Consider the following 21,677-nt stretch of genomic DNA (forward strand, 5'->3'; position numbering starts at 1 on the left):
CTGGAAAACAACTGGTGCTCAAATCAGATGCTTCACAATAGTGCACTGGAGTTATAACAGCATACAGAAATGCCAGTGAGTCAGAGCAGCAGACAGTTTAGCCTCCCAAACTTAAACAGTCACACTGTTAAACTATTTGTGCCATAAAAAATTAAAATAATGTTTACCCTAAAGGAATAAATTGCACTTGGTCACCAATCCTCAGCCATTGTTGGCACTTTGGCCCACACTTACAGTTTACAGAACAGTTCAAAGGCTACAGATATGACCCTCTTTCTACAGGCACTGCATTACGATATTCACTAGATACCTATGGTACAATATGTGGATACAGACTTGCTATCACAATTTCCCATGGGCCAAAACCCTGACCTATTAACATGTAAAAGATTTCATGTTTCCAGTTAGGTACATCAGTTAAATATCAGGATATTCCCCGAAACAATGGAACACATAACCAAGGCCATCTGTCATGGGGACATTATCAGGTATGTAATGGATGACTCATATGTTTATCACTCACAAAGAAGGGTCCAATCAAAATACTAAATTAAGGGCTTGTATTAGTAAAGAGAAGATTGCTCTATAGTACGGACATCGGTTATTTCTAAAGTGAGCACTTGGATTCGCAGACAAAATAACTTATGGATATGAAACAAATACTAACAAAGAGATAGAGGGGCTGGCCCGTACTTACCTCAGCTCAGTACAGCCGATAGATACACAAGACAGAACAGAAAATTTAAGTATCCTAGCTTTCAGAACTTTGTTCCTTCATCGGGGAGGAGAGAGGGGAAGAAAAGGGGAAGAAGGGAAAGTGGATTCAGTTACTCACAACTCAGGTTGCTAAGCAACAGGGGGAAGGTAAACAGGGAGGGTAGCAAAGATGGAGACATTGGTGTCAGAGGGAAGCCAAAGATATTCTACTGTAAGTACTGTGCCAGCTTCACACCAAAGAGGATGCATACAGAAGTAAAGAGGTATATAGTATAAAGATAAACACAACTATGTAGGATGAAAAGATGTACGAATGGCTGAAGAGGAAAGGGAAAGAGGAGAAGACTGAAGAGTAAATGGGAGTGAGGTTGGTTAACGTAGGTTCAGTCCAGGGGGATGGCAGGATGAAAGGATCTGTTGGAGTGCAAGAGACTGGTGTTGGGTGGGAGAAGCCAAATGGCACGTTCAGTGTAGCAGGTTCCTAGGTCCCTAAAATTATGCTGGACGGTATGCTCTGCTACTGGGCATTGGACATTTCCTAGGCGGACAGTTCATCTGTGGCTGTTGATGCGCTCAGCCAGTTTAGTTGCCGTCGTACCAATGTAAAAGGCTGTGCAGTGCAGGCATGTCAGCTGTTAAATGACATGTGTTGTTTCACATGTGGCCCTGCCTTGAATTGTGTATGTTTTACCAGTAGTGGGGCTGGAGTAGGTGGTTGTGGGGGGATGAATGAAGCAGGTTTTGCAGCGGGGTCAGTTACAGAGGTAGGAACTGCTGGGTAGATAAGGTGGTCTGGGAATATTGTAGGGTTTGACAAGAATGTTACGGAGGTTAGGAGGGCGACGAAAGGCAACTCTAGGTGGTGTGGAGAGAATATTGTCAAGGGAAGATCTCATTTCAGGGCTTGACTTGAGAAAGTCATATCCCTGGCGGAGTAATTTGTTGATGTATTCGAGGCCAGGATAATACTGGCAAGGGGGATGCTTCTGTGTGGTCTGGGGGTAGGAACATTGTTGTTGGATGGGGAGGAATGTATTGCTCGGGAGATCTGTTTGTGGATAAGATCTGCAGGATAGTTGCGGGAGAGGAAAGCACTGGTCAGGTTATTGGTTTAATTGTTGAGGGATTCGTCACTGGAGCAGATATGTTTGCCATGAATACCTAGGCTGTAGGGAAGGGAGTGTTTGATGTGGAATGGATGGCAGGTATCAAAGTGAAGGTACTGTTGTTTGTTTGTGGGTTTGATGTGGACAGAGGTGTGGGTGTGAGCTTCAACAAGATGAAGGTCAACAACCAGGAAGGTGGCTTGGGTTTTGAAGAAGGATCAGGTGAAATTCAGATTCAACAAGGAGTTGAGGTTATGGAGGAAATTAAGGAGTGTTTCTTCAAAATGAGTCCTGACCACAAAGTTGTCATCTACAAAATCTATACCAGGCCAGGGGAAGCAGCTGTTGGGTCTTCAGGAAAGCCTCTTCCATGCGGCCCATGAAGAGGTTGGCATACGACGGAGCCGTTCTGGTTCCCATGGCCGTTCCCCTGACTTGTTTGTAGGTATGTATGGCAGCATAGGAAAGTCAAAAACTGATCTTTGCTGTCCATCGTGCCAGGCACGTGCAGGAATTATTAGCTTACTAGTGTGAACAAGCAGCTTCAGTATCAAACAAAGGATGAGGATAAAGACTGCAACTGACAGAGCACACGAAGAAGCTTTTTTATCCGCATGATGGCATAAGGTATTGCCATAGGCTATGCGATCAGCCAGATAAGTGTATTTCGCATCTTGCATCAACATAAATGCCACTTATTTCATCAATCACCACACAGGCATTGAGGACACGACTTCAAACATCATATAAGATTTCATCTGTTTCCTCTGCAGCACCTGAGAGGTGACATGACGTTTTTATGTGTGCTCTTTACCGATGATGCAATGCAACATTTACGTAACACGGTAATGTAAATTAACGCAATGTGCACTAGTGGGTAGCTAAATATCCACACCGGCTTTATCAAGTACAACACCCACAACTATGGAGCATAAACGTATAGTGCAGCATCATATGAAATTCCACTGCAGGACCCTACTTGATCTCTCACCTGTTAAATGGAAATTCAAAGGCACACTTTCTTATAAACATTCACACTGTTCTAGAAGAGGTACAACTTCACAAGCAAAAGTGTATGTGGTTCCAACACGAAGGCTTCCCAGCTCACTCTTCCTGTGTTGCAATGCAAATAATTAATGAAACGTTTCTTTATCGTTGGATAGGATGGAATCCAGCAATACAATGACCAGCTAGGTCCCCTGATTTGATTGCTCTTGATTTCTTTCTATGGGCGCTTTGAAAGATGCAGTCTATCATGAAACCCCAACTATGTCAGATGATACATGCCATCAAATTGTCACAGCATGCAAGGGTATATCATCCTATGCAGCTTGATCTGTTCACCTATCTCTCAAATGGTGATCGCAAATGTGCCTTGCAGTCGATGGTAAACATTTTTGAGCACATGCTTAAGTAAAGTGTAAAACTATGTTATCAGAACAGTATTTATTTTTTGGATGAAATGTTGTCCATCATTTTGAATAACATATTTAATTTATTTTAAGTGTATTCAGTCTAATTACAATTTCGAATAGTACCTATAGCCCATATCTGTCTGACAGCAGGTGTATTACCTATAAGAAGCACTCAATTGCCTCCAGGCAAAGAGAGGTCAGCGTTGTTTTTCCAAATCTAAGAAGGTTAATGCTGCAGTTTCTTTTTCGCTATGAATAGGGTAGTTTTATGACTAGGAAGTATGAATGACCAATGTTTCTGTTTCGGCTTTGACAAGTAAGCAGCAACACGGAGATTTAAATGGAAAACTATCTGATGAAGCTATAGACATTAAAAAAACTGCAAATGTATATACATGTGAAATAGTTTTCCTAAGCCATAATTGTTGTGACAGAAGCCGACAATGTCATACTTCCATAATTAAAAAAAAAGTATTGCAGTCGACCCTGCATCTATGCCGTTCAAGAAATGAGGTTTTATCTTAGTAGCATAGGCCTGTCTTGCTGCATCTAATAACACAGCCTGTCATGAGAGTTCAGCTTGGTAATGTTCACACCACAACATCCAACTCTGGCTGCACTATTTTCCAGTTTTAGTAGAGTTGTCAAACTCTTTTGTGAAAGATTTCAATGACAATATTAACAAACGCTACGCAAATGTAATTGTCTTCACAAAAGCTATTGAATGCAGTTATGAATCATATACAGTTTCATTAAAAAACATGCCTGTTTCAATGTCTTGGTTGATACCAGAGTTCAGAGCATTATACACACAAAACTTTCCCTGCCTCACAGGAAACTATCAATTGGAGAAAACTTTGTTTAGATACGTGAAACCAGTCATAAGATAAAAGGGGTGTCACATGAATCACCCTCTATACATACTGAATGACCCTTTTTTTTAATTCAGACTCCAATTCTAAGCTCTGAAATTAACTTCTTCACGACAAAGCATATCAACAATTCACATAATTTAGCTGAAAAACAGCATTTGATGTTGAACAGTGATAAAGACTCAAAAAAGTTATATACTTACTGACAGCTTGCAGCCTCGAGCCTGGCCGTACAATAGGTTGGTCTGGGGGAGCCGGCTCACTTGGCGGTGGAGGTGGTCTGATCTGTGCCCGGCGTGTCTGTTGTGCATTTTGAGGTACTTTCTGTGCGGCTCCTGACACAGGAAGAGGAAAAGGTGCACGTATGGGTGTAGCGGCTTGAGAAGGTGCTGGGGTAGGTGCAGGAGGTCGTGCCGGAGCTTGCCGCTTAGTTGCTGGTGTTGCTGATGCAGGCAGGGCTGGTGCTGGGTAATTAGGCGGTGGTTTCGTAGGCATTCTTGAAGGTAAATTCCGCTGACCTTGTACCATCACCGAATGCCGTACATCCGGTTCTGCAATATACACAGCAAGATTGCAAACAGTTATTCAAAAAATGTATAACATAACCTACTTCAAATCACTAAGAGGTGACCACATGGAAAATTCATTTTGTAATTTTTATGTTATAGCAGTGAAGTTCAGAACTCAAATACCAGTGTCTGAAAACAATTTGATACAACTCTCAAAAATTCCCAAGTAAATTGACTTTGAGGTTTACCATGGGCCAGTAATATGGTAAAGTAAAGTAGGTTTTCCAACAGGTGGCCTGGCTTTGTGGTAGAATATTTGTCCATTACGTGGGGGCCCTGAGTTTCAATTACTGATCAATGCAATTTTGCGGACACCTGTGCATGTTCTATGAACATTTCCATGAAGCATAAAATACATAACAATGGAGGGGGACAACAGTAGCACTTGGGACTGGTAATCATTGGTACAAGTCTGATTTTGGTCATTATCCTTTTCGTCCACCCACCCATGCCGGTTCAAATACCTACATCATTTAAATATAAAATTCATAAAATATTGCTAATTAACATATACCTAAATGTCATTTTTACTACTTACATATTGTGCACAAAATTATAGTTTTCAATGCAAATATACATTCACAATTACTGACCTTTCATAAAAGATTGTTAACAAAGATTGTTTCAGTTAAAAAAAAACATTACAACTTAAATTTCTGTTTGTCTTTATATACTTTCACATCATGGGAATGCTGATAGAACATGCACCTTTAAAAATTTACACAGCTGGGAAACAAACCTAGACTGCCCCTGTGGCACGTAAGCATTCTACCATACAGCCATGCAGTCCACTGAAAAAAATTACCTCACTTTAGGGTGTTAAAGATGCTCAGAAAACTTCGAAATTGATTTTCTCGAGAATTTTATAGAGTTGCATCGAAGTACTTTTGGATACTGATACTAGAGTTCTGAAATTCACATAACACAAATATAAAAGAATAGCAAAATCCAACTGCTGTGTGGTCTCCTTGTGAGTGTATCAAGCTGACAACCTCCAGGGATACAGCATAGATCAGACAGAGGAAATAATAAAACAACCAGCACTACAATTTGAGGCATTACTACAAGCAACTATGAACTATTGTGTTAGACAAAATTTGCTACAAACAAGAAGCAAGTAACAATGAAATTTAACATTTACACCAATATATAAGAATAGTTTATAGCCCATATGTCAGAAGGTCACAATATATCACTTTCAATAAAACTGTCATCTCTATTTATCTATATGTATTAACATTTTATGAAACTGCAGTACAAGTACATATTGATCTTATCATTATCACTTTTATTTTGAGTGAACGACAACATCTGGTTATTTTAATCAATGTCATAACCAGCAGTAACACCATGAAAAAGTACATCTCGTTATTTCATTTTCCAAGTGTCCCACTGGTATTTTGACATACGACCTCTATGTACTAGTGGTATGATTACAGGTATATGACATTTCAGAACATCATTCCAAGTGGCAAACTTTTTACCATTAAGTGCAAATTCAAGTGCCTCATGTGATAGTCACACTGCTACTCTTCCTTTTGATACAGCACAAAATAATTTTTGCACAAATAATCAATGTTTAAAAAATTGATGTAACTGCATATATAAAAACTCTACTCATCATCCAGCAGCAGGAGAAAACTTATATGAAGGTTAAAAAAATATGCAAGCTTTTTGAGAAAGTGACTCCTCCTGGCAGAATGGTTGAAAGGGTGGAAGAGGGATGAAGGAAAAGGACTGTCGAGTTTAGGAGACAGGGATGGTTCAGAAAAGTTGTCCAGAACACCAGGTCAAGAAAGACTTGCCAGACGGAATGAGAAGGAAATACTGATTGCTGTGGGCTGTACCAATTGAGATTTGAAAACCTGAGATTGCACATTTCTCAATTTTAGTACAGGTTTTCTACTGCCACCACTTGGTAAGCACATTTTTTATCAATCTATTTACATTATAATTTTTGCACAAAGGAAATTTACACATGGTACGTAAGGTCTTTGTTTTAGTTTCCTTCTTTCCCTTAGCACATCCTGTGCAACTTCTCTTTGAGTCACCTTCAGTTGGTATATGGTCCCCCATACTCATCACAGATTTGTACTAGCACTTGGGTATCCGGTAGTTCGCTTCCTTTTGACAATTACTTTTTTCTTTCCAATACAGTTATTTGCTATGCAAGTAGGAATAGAAAATTGATCAGTAGTATTTTCTTGGTGTAAGCTGTGAAATATAATCCAATCATTCACCACTGAAGTCATCGGGTGCTCAAAGAACATCTTTTCACGATTTTGCTGTCTTCCTATAAAAAGTACAGTAGACTGATTTCTGATAAGATAAAGACATACCTGCCATAATATTATTATATGTGACAAAGCCATGAGGACAAGGGAGACCATGTTTGGTTTTGTCTTTCTGAGTGCATTGAGCAACAATTGTGACCGATATGTGGCAATTATTCATAACAAGAACATCTTTAGTACCCATCCATCATGATGCTAAAGTCTCAGAACTATTTTCAGGAAATTCATATTCACTTTTCTGCAGTTTCATGCTAAATCACAGTATATTTCGCCAGGCACCATTGCTTGTTATTACAACTTCAATCGGTAAACTATCCATGAGATTGACTGTTTAAGAATAAATAAATAAAAACCTGTCAAATACCATTGTGGCACCTTTGTTCCCAACTGTTTCAGTGGGCTATGTACAATTCTTTTCTCACTCGTTGCCAATGAAATATTCCCTTCATTGTCCCTACCACCACAGACTTCCACATCTTATTCATAACCACTTTCCATGTCACAATATCCTCATAATTCTATTCTACACTTGTTCTTCTTCAGTATCAGTTATTGTTTCAGCAGAGCTACCTTTGGTCTTAACCATCAGTTCAGAAACACTTTGGTATGGACTATCCTCTCTTGCTTTCTGAAATGACTGCTTGAGGCAAACAATATCTTCATCTATATAAGGTTTTGATGCATAACCTGGTTTCTCTGATCAGTTGAACTACAAATTTTATGGGATAAGCTGGCATCCACTGTGCAAAATAGCATTTTTGATTGCCCTATTTCCCCGTATGTTATGGATATAAGATAACTATGAGGAAATATCTGCTGAAACAAATCTAGGTCACTGGAAGACCTATCAACTTCCTGACACAAAATAGAAGGAATACATTTGTTAGTAACAGAAAATCTTGGTTAAAGAGGGATTTACCAGTCACCACAGTACATCTGTACGCATTGATGGTCCAGTGACTCTTTGATCTCTAGCACCTCATTCTTCACTTTCATCTGTTTCATTATCTCCACTTTTACTTCAACTGCTATCTCTGTGATAATCTTCATCAGCTATGCAGGTGTCACTTGCACAGTTCTCAAGAAATCTTTGATTTTCATCTCCAACATACTTGAGTCTTCAACTTCCTATATCAGTGATGCCCGAATTTATTTTTCTTTGATGATCAAAATACACTTTCTAAATAACTATGATTTTCACAATCACTGAGATAAATAAGTTCCTCCAAAAGAAGTCCCTTGTGCGTAGATGATTCAGATAAAAATTAAATAGTTCAAATTAGTTCAAATGATAAAACACTAAAAATAAAGAAAATTAAATGTGATCTAGGTCCGTACCAAATGATAAAGAACAAGACACCTACCCAGCAGAGGATCAACAACAAAACTTAAAAGATGGCTCAACCTACAGGTGCAATTTCTAATTATAAGAATTCTGCAAACCATTAGCAGGCTTCCTTTTAACAGTGGGACACTGACAGATAGCAATAACAAACAGAAAATTCTCTCGTGTTCTCTAATAATCTATTGCATGACATATACATATCAATGGTATAGTGAATGGGTTAACATAAATCACTTATTTACATCATTTAGAGGATGGATTAACTTATAATTTCAAATCACACTAGGACTTAAAATGTTCAGATAATTTAAGATGTGCTTAATCTAAGAGAGTTGGCGTGTGCTCAGTCTAGAATATACTGACATCATTAATAATGTTCTGAGAACAGAACAGTTTATGTACCTTACTTACAAATTACCAATCATTCTACTTTTCACTGCCCTATGAAAGATTTGTTGACACAAAATAAGCTAAACTGACATGTTTCTCAACATGCAAAATATTTTCAGATGAAACTTACAAGTGTTCTCAGTTAAAATCTAAAAATATACTGTATTTGTATGATTACAGGGACCACCATAGAAAAAATTAAAAATGCGTTACTAGTGATTTAAATCGTGTACATACACCTCATATAATATTTCTGTTATTATTATTAGTGTTATTAATATCGAATTTCAATGACAGTGGCCACTCTGCTTGCAATGTATCTTAAAAGTTTTGATTGTTACGGGCAATGCATACTAAGAGAATCACAGTGAAAGTATTACAAATTATTGTATTTTTCAGTATCTTGTCAAACCAAAAGCTGAAAAATACAATAAGAGAATTTCATACAATTGCAAGCTTAGACACTCATTTTTCTTGTGCAAGAACGTTGTGGATCTAAAAAAAATTCTACTGTCACCTCAACCCATTACTGGTAACTTGGCCTAATGTATCAGATTGTGGAAGTCTTGTCACAGAGAGGAAAATGTTTCCAGTATCTCTGTGACATTTTCCTCATCTATCAGAAATGAAATTCAAAGATTGCATGTTTGTTGCAAACAAAATTCGAAAATTGGTGTTTGATTCCAATTTTAAATAAGAAATGACAAAATGATAGCCAAGCCCCTAACTCAACAGGTTATTACTAAGTTTACAGGCATGAAAAACAACCCACATTAAACTTCTGTTGCAGATAACACACTTGAAAAGTTCACTTTGTTTTGCTTTTAATAAGCCTCAAGATTCATTTTTCAAATGTTAACTTGATTTTTTCATCTCAATATTTGAGTGAAATCAGTAAGCCACAAATGCTTTTCACCAAGATGTCAAAATGATTCAAAGATAGTATCAGAGTTGCTGGAATACCAATATGATGGAAGACTAATGTAGATCACTGCACCACGATGTATTTTAGGTAATTCATTAAAGAAAGATTTATATTAGATACTTTAAGGAGAAGAGGAAAGGAAATATAAGCCAAAGGACACATGATTCCTGCCTAATAAAGTGAGAAGGGAAAGCAGAAAGATGGAAGGAGTACATAGAGGGTCTATACAAGGGCGATGTACTCGAGGACAATATTATGGAAATGGAAGAGGCTGTAGATGGGAGATATGATACTGCGTGAAGAGTTTGATAGAGCACTGAAAGACCTAAGTTGAAACAAGGCCCTCGGAGTAGACAACATTCAATTAGAACTACTGACAGCCTTGGGAGAGCCAGTCCTCACAAAACTCTACCATCTGGTGAGCAAGATGTAAGAGACAGGCCAAATACCCTCAGACTTCAAGAAGAATATAATAATTCCAATCCCAAAGAAAACAGGTGTTGACAGATGTGAAAATTACTGAACTATCAGTTTAATGAGTCACAGCTGCAAAATACTAACGCGAATTCTTTACAGACGAATGGAAAAACTGATAGAAGCTGACCTCAGGGAAGATGAGTTTGGATTCCGTAGAAATGTTGGAACACGTGAGGCAATACTGACCTTACAACTTATCTTAAAAGAAAGATTAAGGAAAGGCAAACCTACATTTATAGCATTTGTAGACTTAGAGAAAGCATTTGACAATGTTGATTGGAATACTCTCTTTCAAATTCTGAAGGTGGCAGGGGTAAAATACAGGGAGCGAAAGGCTATTTACAATTTTTACAGAAAGCAGATGGCAGTTATAAGAGTCAAGGGGCATGAAAGGGAAGCAGCAGTTGGGAAGGGAGTGAGACAGGGTTGTAGCCTATCCCCGATGTTATTCAATCTGTATATTGAGCAAGCAATAAAGGAAATAAGAGAGGAGTTCAGAGTAGGTATTAAAATCCATGGAGAAGAAATAAAAACTTTGAGGTTCGCCGATGACATTGTAATTCTGTCAAGAGACAGCAAAGGACTTGGAAGAGCAGTTGAACGGAATGGAAGTGTCTTGAAAGGAGAGTATAAGATGAACATCAACAAAAGCAAAACGAGGATAACGGAATGTAGTCGAATTAAGTCGGGTGATACTGAGGGAATTAGATTAGGAAATGAGACACTTAAAGTAGTAAAGGAGTTTTGCTATTTGGGGAGCAAAATAACTGATGATGGTCGAAGTAGAGAGGATATAAAATGTAGACTGGCAATGGCAAGGAAAGTGCTTCTGAAGAAGAAAAATTTGTTAACATGGAGTATAGATTTAAATGTCAGGAAGTCGTTTCTGAAAGTATTTGTATGGAATGTAGCCATGTACGGAAGTGAAACGTGGATGATAAATACTTTTGACAAAAAGAGAATAGAAGGTTTTGAAATGTGGTGCTACAGAAGAATGCTGAAGATTAGATGGGTTGATCCCATAACTAATAAGGAGGTATCGAATAGAATTGGGGAGAAGAGGAGCTTGTGGCACAACTTGACTAGAAGAAGGGATCAGTTGGTAGGACATGTTCTGAGACATTGAGGGATCACCAATTTAGTATTGGAGGGCAGCTGGAGGGTAAAAATTGTAGAGGGAGACCAAGAGATGAATACACTAAGCAGATTCAGAAGGATGTAGGTTGCAGTAGGTACTGGGAGATGAAGAAGCTTGCACAGGATAGAGAAGCATGGAGGGCTGCATCAAACCAGTCTCAGGACTGAAGACCACAACAACAACAAAGTGTTGTTTTCATGTCAATCTTTCACATAAAACCTTTATTCATGTCGAAAATTAATTTTTGTATTGTAATTATAAGTGCTTTGCTAATTTTTCTAGTTTGTAGTTAAATAAAATTGTTACAAAACTGTACATGGCAGGAAAAAAAAACTGAGATCAGCATTGATTAAATGCCCAAGAAATCAAATGACTGCATTAAGTATTGTAAAAAAATGTGTGAAAACAGTAGTGACTAGTACGATATGTACCCTGCATAACCAAATGTTTTATTTTCAGTGTGGGATTATGGGTGCTTCAATGAAAAAATTTTTAGATTATGTTCAGCAGTGGAAATGTGTATCATACAGACCTCATTTAAATATCAGTAATTGGTCTGTACCTTACCGGACTGTGAAGATCGATGTTGTAGCAAATTGGTCATCTGATATTCCTTTGAAGAACAGTTTTGATTCCCTCAATGATACAGTGAGGCAAAAACAAGGTTCATCAAACTACCTTCAGAAGAAGAATGGAAAGGTGAATCAATGAAGAAACACAAAAACAACATGATGTCCCAACAGTTCCACAAAACATCAACACATGATTCTGCTATTATCAAAAATCACAACAACAGAAAAAAATTTAGTTTTCACTGACAGCCAGCCTGTCTTCTCACATAAATGAAGAAACTACCATGCATGCAATTGGATCCAACAAGCAAGACACATTGTTTGCTGCAGCTTGTAAACTTATGAATTTATCAGAAGGCAGTAAGCTACCTGTCACAGATTTTGTAGTGTTGTCTGGCAGCTCAAACAATGTTTACAAAAACAAAATACCTACTCCTTATCAAGAATTAAAGATATGTCTCAGCCGCCTAACTCACATGAATATATTATTATTTATTATTCCACGTAGATATGATTCATCACAGTGGTCCTGAGCAAACCAGGAAATCAATGAAGCAAGCAAACATGAAAAACTATGCAAACACTTCAGAAGTGTGTCTTTTATTATGATAAATGGTGTGGGCCATAGATTCCATACAACATATGGGTTACATCTAAACAGGTTATGAAAGAAATTGTTACTGATTTAGTGCTCAATCAAGTAGCAAATAAGCACAAACAAAATAGTCCTTTTTATTAACAAACCCAACCTGCAGAGGCTTACATACTTTACATCCCTTTTTAGTAAACCACTGCTGGACTAGATCAGAAAAAATGCAAAACATAATTTATAAATAAACAAAGAAAATCCTGAAAAGACTATAATACAACGTACCTAAATGTACCAAAAATAAGACAATTCTACTTCACATTGATTTGCAATCACTCAGTGGTAAACTTAATCAATTACAATATTGCTTGAACAAATTAACTGCAGTATATTCGGCATCAATGAACATTGGCTAAATAGTTCACTAACAGAACTGTGTGTCCCATATGAACATTCACTGATCACAAGTTACTGCAGAACAAGTATTGCACATTGTGGGTATCAATCTAGGCTAGTGACACTCTACATATAAAGAACTTAGTTATAGGTGTTAGTAGTTTGTGTCTAGAAGGTATATTCGATGCAGCAGCAGTGGTAGTACACAAACAAAAAGTTGTAATTGTCTTACACTATCGTACACATGGTACTGACCAAAAAAACTTTTATAGATAAACCTAATATGCTAATACCATTAGCTTCAAGATGTAAACATAACAAGGTTCCCCCCCCCCCCCCCCTTCAGCTGGTGACATGAACATAAACATAAGGGGGGGAAAAGGAAGAATGTGACTCATTTACCATAGACAATAAAATCACTTAATCTCTACTGCATCTATGAACAACCCGCAATGCTCGAAACATGCTTGCATAATATAATTACCAATGAGGATAGAGATTGTGTAGTGTGGTTAAATTAGGAGTATCTGATAATGAAGGACTATGTCCAAAATTGAGAAAGTCACTCTATGAGTGTACAAAAGTTTTGTAAAGTACTGAATACTAAATAAAAATAACGCTGAAAATATGATAAGGGAAGATAAATTACTGGACTGGTCCTATAAATCAACAGTTGTGAGAACTATTGATGAATTCATCCCTCTGGACATTGTTCAATAGCACTGTCTAACCACCTATAAAAAAATATAAGTGACATTAAATGTAAACCACAAAATACAAAAGTAAGACTGAATAAAATGAGAATACTGCTTGTTAAGCTAAAGACAGATCTATTACAAATGAGGAAGTTAAGAAAACAGACAAAAAAAAAAAAAAAAAAAAAAAATCGAAGTCAAACAAACACAAATTAAAGTAGTCAAGTGTGAAGCAAATTACAGATACATATTTAAATGAAAAAATAGCTGTAAAGTAGCACGGAATGTCATCAAAAGTGAAATAAAGCTACACACAATGATGATACTGTTCTCACAGATTCTAATGGAGCTTGGCAATTCTGAAATGGAGGACTATTTTGTAATTAATAAATTTGTCTTAAAGAGCATAGCTAATGAAACTCAACATTAGTTACTAATTTCCAAAATAAGAACACAAAGAAAGACAACTGGAGAGAGACAAAACACTTGGGGCAGGCACGTATCATTAAGGAAGGATAGGTACAAAAAAGATGTTAAGTCCAAAAAGAGTTACAAAGAGGCTTATGCAAGAAAAATCCATTGAGAATCATGACATAATAAAGCAAAAATGCCATCAAAACATCTCCCACTAAAAATTAGATAAACAGAAACAAAGCATCCAACATTATTTAAACATACACAGAGTCTCCTTGAACACTGAATAACATCCCGTATAAAGTTAACAGTGACTTACCATTATTTATAAAACAACTGTAAGGACACATTTGACACAAGTTAATTATATTAACAGCAACATAACACATTCTGTTTAGCAATAGGGATGTAATTTAAACTACCAGGCTCCACATTCAACCGAATATATGTGATAAAACATACTTACTTGTGTTACTTGGTAAACCATGACCTATGAGCACTGTAAGTGTCTTTCCTGAAGGTTTTAGTACTGCCATGTCACCTACAGCTGCTGACACAAATTTCACCTGTCGAACACCGCCTCCACCCCATCCTTCCTTCTTCACTTTAAATTCGAGGCTGCAACAGCATAGAGTAACAAATTCTTTATATAATATCAGTTGTTGAACATTAAGTCAAAAGATATGAACTGCTAAATATTTATTAGTGAATTATCAGACACCAACAAGAAACATCTTCGTAATTCTTGGAAAAATATTCCTTCATCACCATGGAAGCATGCACAGGAGAAAAATGCTGAAATGTAGTACAGATATGAGTTGACAAATTTACCTTAATGACAGCACAGAAGGTACATATATGGGGAGAAAAAGAGCACCCAGTAAAATACTTATACATCCTGTATGAAAGCTGTTTACAATCTCATATACCAAACCAAATGTAAGTGAATTTTTTGCACCTGTGATTTCAGTTTTGTCCTTTTTCTTAAAGTAGTAGCTTCTATACATGCAAAAAAATAATACAAGAGAATGCTGAAAAGTAATGCCTCCAAATGTGATGTGTGAAAACTCTTATAGCTTTTTACATAAAACAAATTCTACTAATATTCTGCATTTCTATTCTTCATATCTTCATATTTATTTTTCAATATAGACACCCTGATGCCAAACACATTTCTCCCAATGAGAGACCAGTTTTTTGATACCTTCACTGTAGAATGTTTGACCTTGTTGGCAGATACTGAAGTCCTCTAAGGTATGCTTTAAGTTCCGGAAACAGATGAAAATCAGATGAGGCCACATGATAGAGGATGATTTATGACAGTGAACCCAAGACACTGAATTGTGCAGATGTCCCAGTGCCCCTGTGTGGTCTGGCTTTGTGATGCTGAAGGATAAAGTGCTCCATGTGTGGAGAACCCTTTCAGTGGTTAGAAACTCAATTACAGCATGCTGTTTCTCATGCTCTGACATAGTTATGTTACACGCCATGATGTTACATGCTACATTTTAGAAACTTCTGGCAGCAGAGGATTTCAACTTGCATCAGCAAAGCAGCAGGAAAGTCAAATGAGTAATATGAATGACAAGTAATACCTCAACTGATGAGAACAGGACAAAAAATTCAGAGGTGTTACTTCTCAATATGTCCTTGTACATGGTAACTTCCCTCTTCCTAATGAAACACTGGATGTTCAAAATGTTCCATATATTTCATAAATATCTTATAAATTTCAATATTTTTCTACATTCTGAAAATAATAATTAAAATGCCAGTTACTTACAGATTTGAAAATTTTATGTGCAAGTTTCGTGCTAAATGGGCTTGAAACTTTTTGTTCAAAGTAGTTAAAAATTCAGTTTTGAACACCATTTCCAAGAAGCTGTCATACTCCTCTTTCATATGAATGATTATAAAATCATCCTGCCAAAGTAAAAAAAAAAAACAGATATTTCAAAAGGTATATTTAGTAGTTAAAAAATGACTGTACAACTGAAATAGTACAGAAATGGAAATAAACTACATTGAAATACATTACCTGAAAAGTACTAAGTGAAACATGACTTATATTTTCCAAGTTGAGCTTCCGTTTGATAATTTCAACATATTTTCCTTTGTTTGGACCCTTTTTCACTTGCTCTCTTCCAATAAGAAATAATGAATGTGACGTCAGTACCAGATCACGGCGTACGGGCTACATTAAAAAAAAAAAGACATAAATAAGCGAATAACACACCATAAGCCAATGTTGCACGAGTTACTGAGAATGAAGAAAATATATTAGTTAGCTTATAAAGACAGACCTTAAACCTCCTGTCATATTTCTTAACCACTTCAGCGAATGCAGCTTTTTCTCTGCGACCAACAAGATTCTGTAGAGAAGGTCGTAGGTCCAATCCAATATAATCACCCACAAAATTCCTATTCAGTGAATAACGTCTCCTTTCCTTCTTTCCAAAAACTAATTCTAAAAATAAAATAATGTCAGTTAGATGTGCAGACTATTCGGTTTTATTAGAAATTGTGTGCTACAGTAATGAAAAGATGTAGTTTCACTATCATTCAGCTTACTGACCTGCAGCTTCATTTTTCTGTTTCTCATTCTGTCTACGGGCAAAATATTTCTTAAATGCCTTCTGGATAACCCTTGCATACTGATTGTACCTTCTCTCTCTAAGTTCTTCCAGCATAAATAACTACAAAAAAAAAAATCAACAACTTAAAATCGCTTTAAACATTCAGTAATTATTACTTACTAGAACTAACATCAGTAAAGTATAACAAATATCTGCAAATGAAACTATTTTTATTTTATTTTTATTACCATCTATACCAAATGGATACCTCCAACCTCAAGTTCTAAATATAGTCCCCCCTCTCCTCTGACATACATAAATTTCCTCCTAATATTCCCTTAATATTTGTTATTATATCAGCTTTGTTTGTTTCTTCAGCATACATTATGCAGTCACATTTGATTTTGTTGTTTATAGATATATTTAGGAACACAGTATTATTTCAAAAAATAAAAATGAGAATATATGCAAAAAAACTGATAAAAGGTCAGATATAAAGATGGAGATACATGTACAAAGGACGACCAAGACAACTAGGAATATTATAAAGAGACAATGTTAAAAAAGCCTTATTTGCATGAAAAAATATTCTGTGGGAAAGTCAAGAGAAATGTCATGTGGGGGTGAAAGGGGGGGGGGGGGGGGGAAGAGGTGGAGGAGGTCTCAATTGTGGAAGCACTGTAAGCTATAGCAGACCAGTATCAAAAATTTAGATATGTCCAATCTAAAGCTGAACTGAAAAAGACTGAAATTTATCTGTTCAATGACACTCTAATGCTACAATAAATCAGCATCAGTGTATTGTAAAAACTTGTGGTGCCTTCGGACAAGTAACAGCTGAAAATGGCATGTTTTCCAGGTATCTTTACGAGGAAGATCATTTGTTACTAACAGTGAGGAAGTAACACACCGACCAAATTGTAAGAAGCATTATTTTCAGAGCAGCAACTGTGAACACCAAACTGTATTCTGCTGCAACATCAGTTTCGACATAAGAAAGCAGTAACCCACAGTAATGCCCATTTATCACAATACTTTTTTTTCAGACAGCTGAAGGAAGTCAGAAAATTCAATAATAATGGTAATAAGCTGTATATTAATGATTATTAGCCAGTGGTACATCAAGTAACAGGCCATAGCCATAGCCATAGCCATAGAAACAGCCATAGCATACAAATGTATTTGAATGTGTACGCAGAAGTGAGCACCTTAACCAATTACAAGTTGAATTCCAGAAGACCATATGGGCAGAGACAAGTTTTAACGATTCACAACACCACATAAATATACATATTTAAACCATGATACAGGTTCAATAACAAAAGATTAATCACCCCTAGAGAAATCTTTAGATGCATCATTTAATACCATGTAATTCCGCCCTTGAACTTGATACCTGCCTGGATCCAGTTAGGAAGTGACTCCACAAGGTTGCGCAGGTACATTGCGTAGAGGTTAAGCCACTCACTGAGGCTTTGGTCATGCAGTTCCACCAAATTGTGGGGATGCTGATGTCGGCATTTTATCTGCTGTTCCAACCTGTCCCACAGATTTTCTATAGGTTCAAGTCAGGTGATGCAGGGCAACTGAGATGTAATATGGTGGGGGAGCATTCAGAAAACCAGCCTGATGAACTTTGTTGCTGTGATCTTCATGTGCCTGTGAAAGCATCTGCCTTTTGTGAGGTGACCAACTCGAAATGCACATTGCATCCAGTTCCTGTCGCAATGTTCTCTTACTAAGACATTGGGGCATAACTTCATTCACTGCCTGCAGTAATTCCTGTCAGGTTTGGAAGCAATTTTAATTCAAAAGCCGCAGGGAAAATGTCTCTGGTTTCTCTCAGTCAGGGCCTTTTTCCGACCACAATTAGGTCAGTATTTGTTTTGAAGTTGTGTGTGGCTATTCTTTCTTCTACTGAAAAGTTGGTGATCTGAGGAAGGGACCTGGGGAAGGACCATCAGGTGGTTAGCTGGGAGAGGGGGAGGATCACGATTGGGTGGTGGTATGAACTGGAAGAGACAGGGTTCAAGTGTTGATATTAGGGTGGTTTGGTTGGAGGGACTGGAGGCAAAGAAGGGCTACCATTGCAGGGAGCAGGAGAACAAGGGTAGGTCTTTGACTCGTCCAACATGATTAAATTTAGGTGTAAGGCTAAAGGTGAGGCCTTTGGATAGGACTGAAACTTCTGTGGAGCCAAGGGTTTTGGTGGAAAGGTTAACAACAGTGTTGGATCTGATTTGGTGGAGAGTTGGTAGGGAGTTTTGATGGATGTGTTAAGCTGAAAAGGTCAGCTAGCCAGGGTTTATTTGTTATGAGGGGTGGATGAGGAGGAACACTGTGGGTATGATAGAGCTTGGGTAGTGGTGCCCCAAGGCAGCAGCAGTTTGGATAACACACAGAGATGGTGTCAGGAATGCTCCTCCAAGTGCTGGAGAGCAAGGGATTCAATTTCAGAGACACCATGTATGGAGTAGGGAGTGCAGAGTAATAGTACCTTGCAGAGGGGACGGAGATGGTTCTGGGATGCCTGTGACATACCAGGTTAATGAGGGCCATGGATTTGCGGAATCTGGGAATGTGTAGGTCAGTGAAAAAGGAGGTGTGGAATTCAGAGAAAGGAATCTTTACGGATAGGCCTTTTGGGGGTGGGGGGGGTGGGGAGGGGGGGGGGAGATTCCATGGTTTAAGCAGCATTTGAATAACAGGATGTGGGACTAGGTTTTAGCCAGAGAGAGGGATGCTTTTCTTAACTGGTGCAAAAAGATGAAGCAAGGGTGCACAGTGGCAGGAATGGTGTAAAGTAAATGGTAATGATGCAGAAATGGGCAAAACAGTTTATGTTTGTGAGAGGAGCTGGATAAGTGAAAATATGTGTAAAAATGTGTAAAAAATTCGCAAGGCATGCAAAAATATGCACAGATATGCAAAAATATGCACAGATATGCAAAAATATGCACAGATATGCAAAAATATGCACAGATATGCAAAAATATGCACAGATATGCAAAAATATGCAAACCACATAAAAATACACACAAATATGTTAAAAATGTACAGAAACATTGGAGAACAGGGAGGTATGGGGGGAGAGTGTGTGTGTGTGTGTGTGTGTGTGTGTGTGTGTGTGTGTTGCAATAAGCGGAGAGAGATGGAGTGGGGTGGGTGGGTTAGGTACGGAAAAGAAAACACTGAAGTATCTCAGGATGAGAGATGAAGTAGGATCAATAGAAATAAATATAATTATAACTATCGGAGGAAAGAATTTGGGGCATCAGACGCAGCATCAACAATCCGCACGGTCACGAACTCTGTGTTGTGCGCAGACAATCTTTGATATGGTGTGGCTCAGACGTAGATGCAGTGTGAAATGTGGTGAATAAACACAAGAAATAAGAGAAAGAACGGACACTGAGAAGAGTCATCCTGCAGAGAAGAGTAACAAAGGAAAACACCACAAGCTTGTAGGATGGAAAAAAGCCATTCAGCAAAATCAAACAGTGGGAACTCCAGGTAGGAATATCAAAAATGTAGCAAAAGAAAGATTGCTCTTACCGTAATAGCATCTCGGGACAGAAGGCCACTATCATGTGGGATGCAAGCAACAATCTGAAAAGAGCAGGGAAAGGGAAGGGATAGTTGCTTATGCAGGAAGAGAGATGAACGCTTTCTGGTGGAGTGTGCTGGGATTAGAATGCTAACAGGTGCAGCATCAGGAGGTTATGGGGTAGGGAGGTCGGGAAAAAAGGCGCACAACGGAGAGGAATGGGGGAAGACAGGAGGATGTATTGGCAGAGGGTGGCAAATAAACAGGGTGGGAGATCAGAATGGGGAGAAGACGATATGACGGGGAGGGGGGGGGGGGGGCTTTAGGTGGATTGGGGGGGGGGGGGGCAGTATGTTACCATGGGTTGAGGTCGGGATACTTATTGCAGCAGAGAATGTGTTGTATGAAATATTTCCTATCTGCACAGTCCACAAAAGCCAGTGGTGGAGGGAAGGATCCAGATGGCTTGGGAAGTGAAGCAGCTACTGACATCAAGTGTGTTATGTCCAGTTGCATATTGTGCCCCAGGATGATCCAATTTGCTCTTGGCCACAGTTTGGCGGTGGCTGTTCATCCTGACAGATAGCTAGTTGGCAGTCATACCAATATAAAAAGCTGTGCAATGATTGCAGCAGAGCTGGTAAATGCCATGGGTGCTCTTTCACAGGTGATTCGGCTGTAGCAATCTGTCTTTTCCCACATTGTTGATATTCTTACCTGGAGTCTTCAATGATTGATAACTAACAACCCTATAGTTTATAATCAGGCAGACAAACATAACAAAGTAAAGTTGTTCTCAACCCAAAGGTTGGTTTTTTACTGTGAACGGTCCTACTGTGGAAAGAGTTATGTCCTTGTCTCCCTCAGTAAGTTAACTGACCTGTCCAGACAGTTTTAACAGAACTGTTTGATGTGTAATCTGTACTATGGAAATTTTGGCCTTTTCAGATTAAAAGAGAGAGAGAGAGAGAGAGAGAGAGAGAGAGAGAGAGAGAGAGAGACAGACACTGCAATAAGTGAGAAACAAAATCCTAGGACCAACTGAGAATCAAACTGTTAACATTTTGTTTTGCAATATGGCCCTTACTCTCTCAGGAATCAAAACAAACAACTGTCACCTAATCACATTTATTATTGAGAAAATAAATAGTTTCTCACTGCAGAATGAAATTTCCACTCTGCAGCGGAGTGTGAGCCGATATGAAATTTCCTGGCAGATTAAAACTGTGTGCTGGATCGAGACTAGAACTTGGGACCTTTGTCTTTCACAGGCCAGTGCTCTGCCATCTGAGCTACCCAAGCAAAACTCATGACCTGTCCTCACAGCTTTAATTCCACCAGTACCTCGTCTCTTACCTCGGTTTTGTAGTGTGTGTAGCCAGGATTTTCCAATTGTGCACAGTGGAAGGGACGACTGCCACAAACATATGGGTAACAAAATTCATTCAGATACAGTTAAGCTGAGGGACACAAACAAGAATTTAACAATTTTGACTAAATCTCAGAAGATGAAAGTTTGGTGACAAATGCACAGTTGTTATTTACGACATTCTTTGTTGAGCACAAATTGCCTTAACATATAGTGACCACGCAGGATGTTTGTTCAAGAAAGTGTTTCCCAATTCAAAATTAGCCTCCAT

The 21,677-nt window shown here is 38.1% G+C and overlaps 1 protein-coding gene across 2 annotated transcripts in view; it reads right to left on the bottom strand.

Moving 5' to 3' along the window:
- LOC124615360 (unconventional myosin-Ie-like) overlaps nt 1-21,677 on the bottom strand; it is a 384,348-nt gene that overhangs the window by 44,336 nt on the left and 318,335 nt on the right. For both annotated transcript variants that reach the window (XM_047143176.1, XM_047143175.1), the window contains 6 exons: nt 16,490-16,610; nt 16,218-16,381; nt 15,953-16,108; nt 15,698-15,837; nt 14,381-14,532; nt 4,314-4,661 (listed from right to left, as the gene is read on the bottom strand). In XM_047143176.1, coding sequence (XP_046999132.1) covers nt 4,314-4,661; nt 14,381-14,532; nt 15,698-15,837; nt 15,953-16,108; nt 16,218-16,381; nt 16,490-16,610 — 1,081 coding nt within the window. The remainder of the gene's footprint in view (nt 1-4,313; nt 4,662-14,380; nt 14,533-15,697; nt 15,838-15,952; nt 16,109-16,217; nt 16,382-16,489; nt 16,611-21,677) is intronic.

Source organism: Schistocerca americana, chromosome 5 (genome assembly GCF_021461395.2).
Source record: "Schistocerca americana isolate TAMUIC-IGC-003095 chromosome 5, iqSchAmer2.1, whole genome shotgun sequence".
NCBI lineage: Eukaryota > Metazoa > Arthropoda > Insecta > Orthoptera > Acrididae > Schistocerca > Schistocerca americana.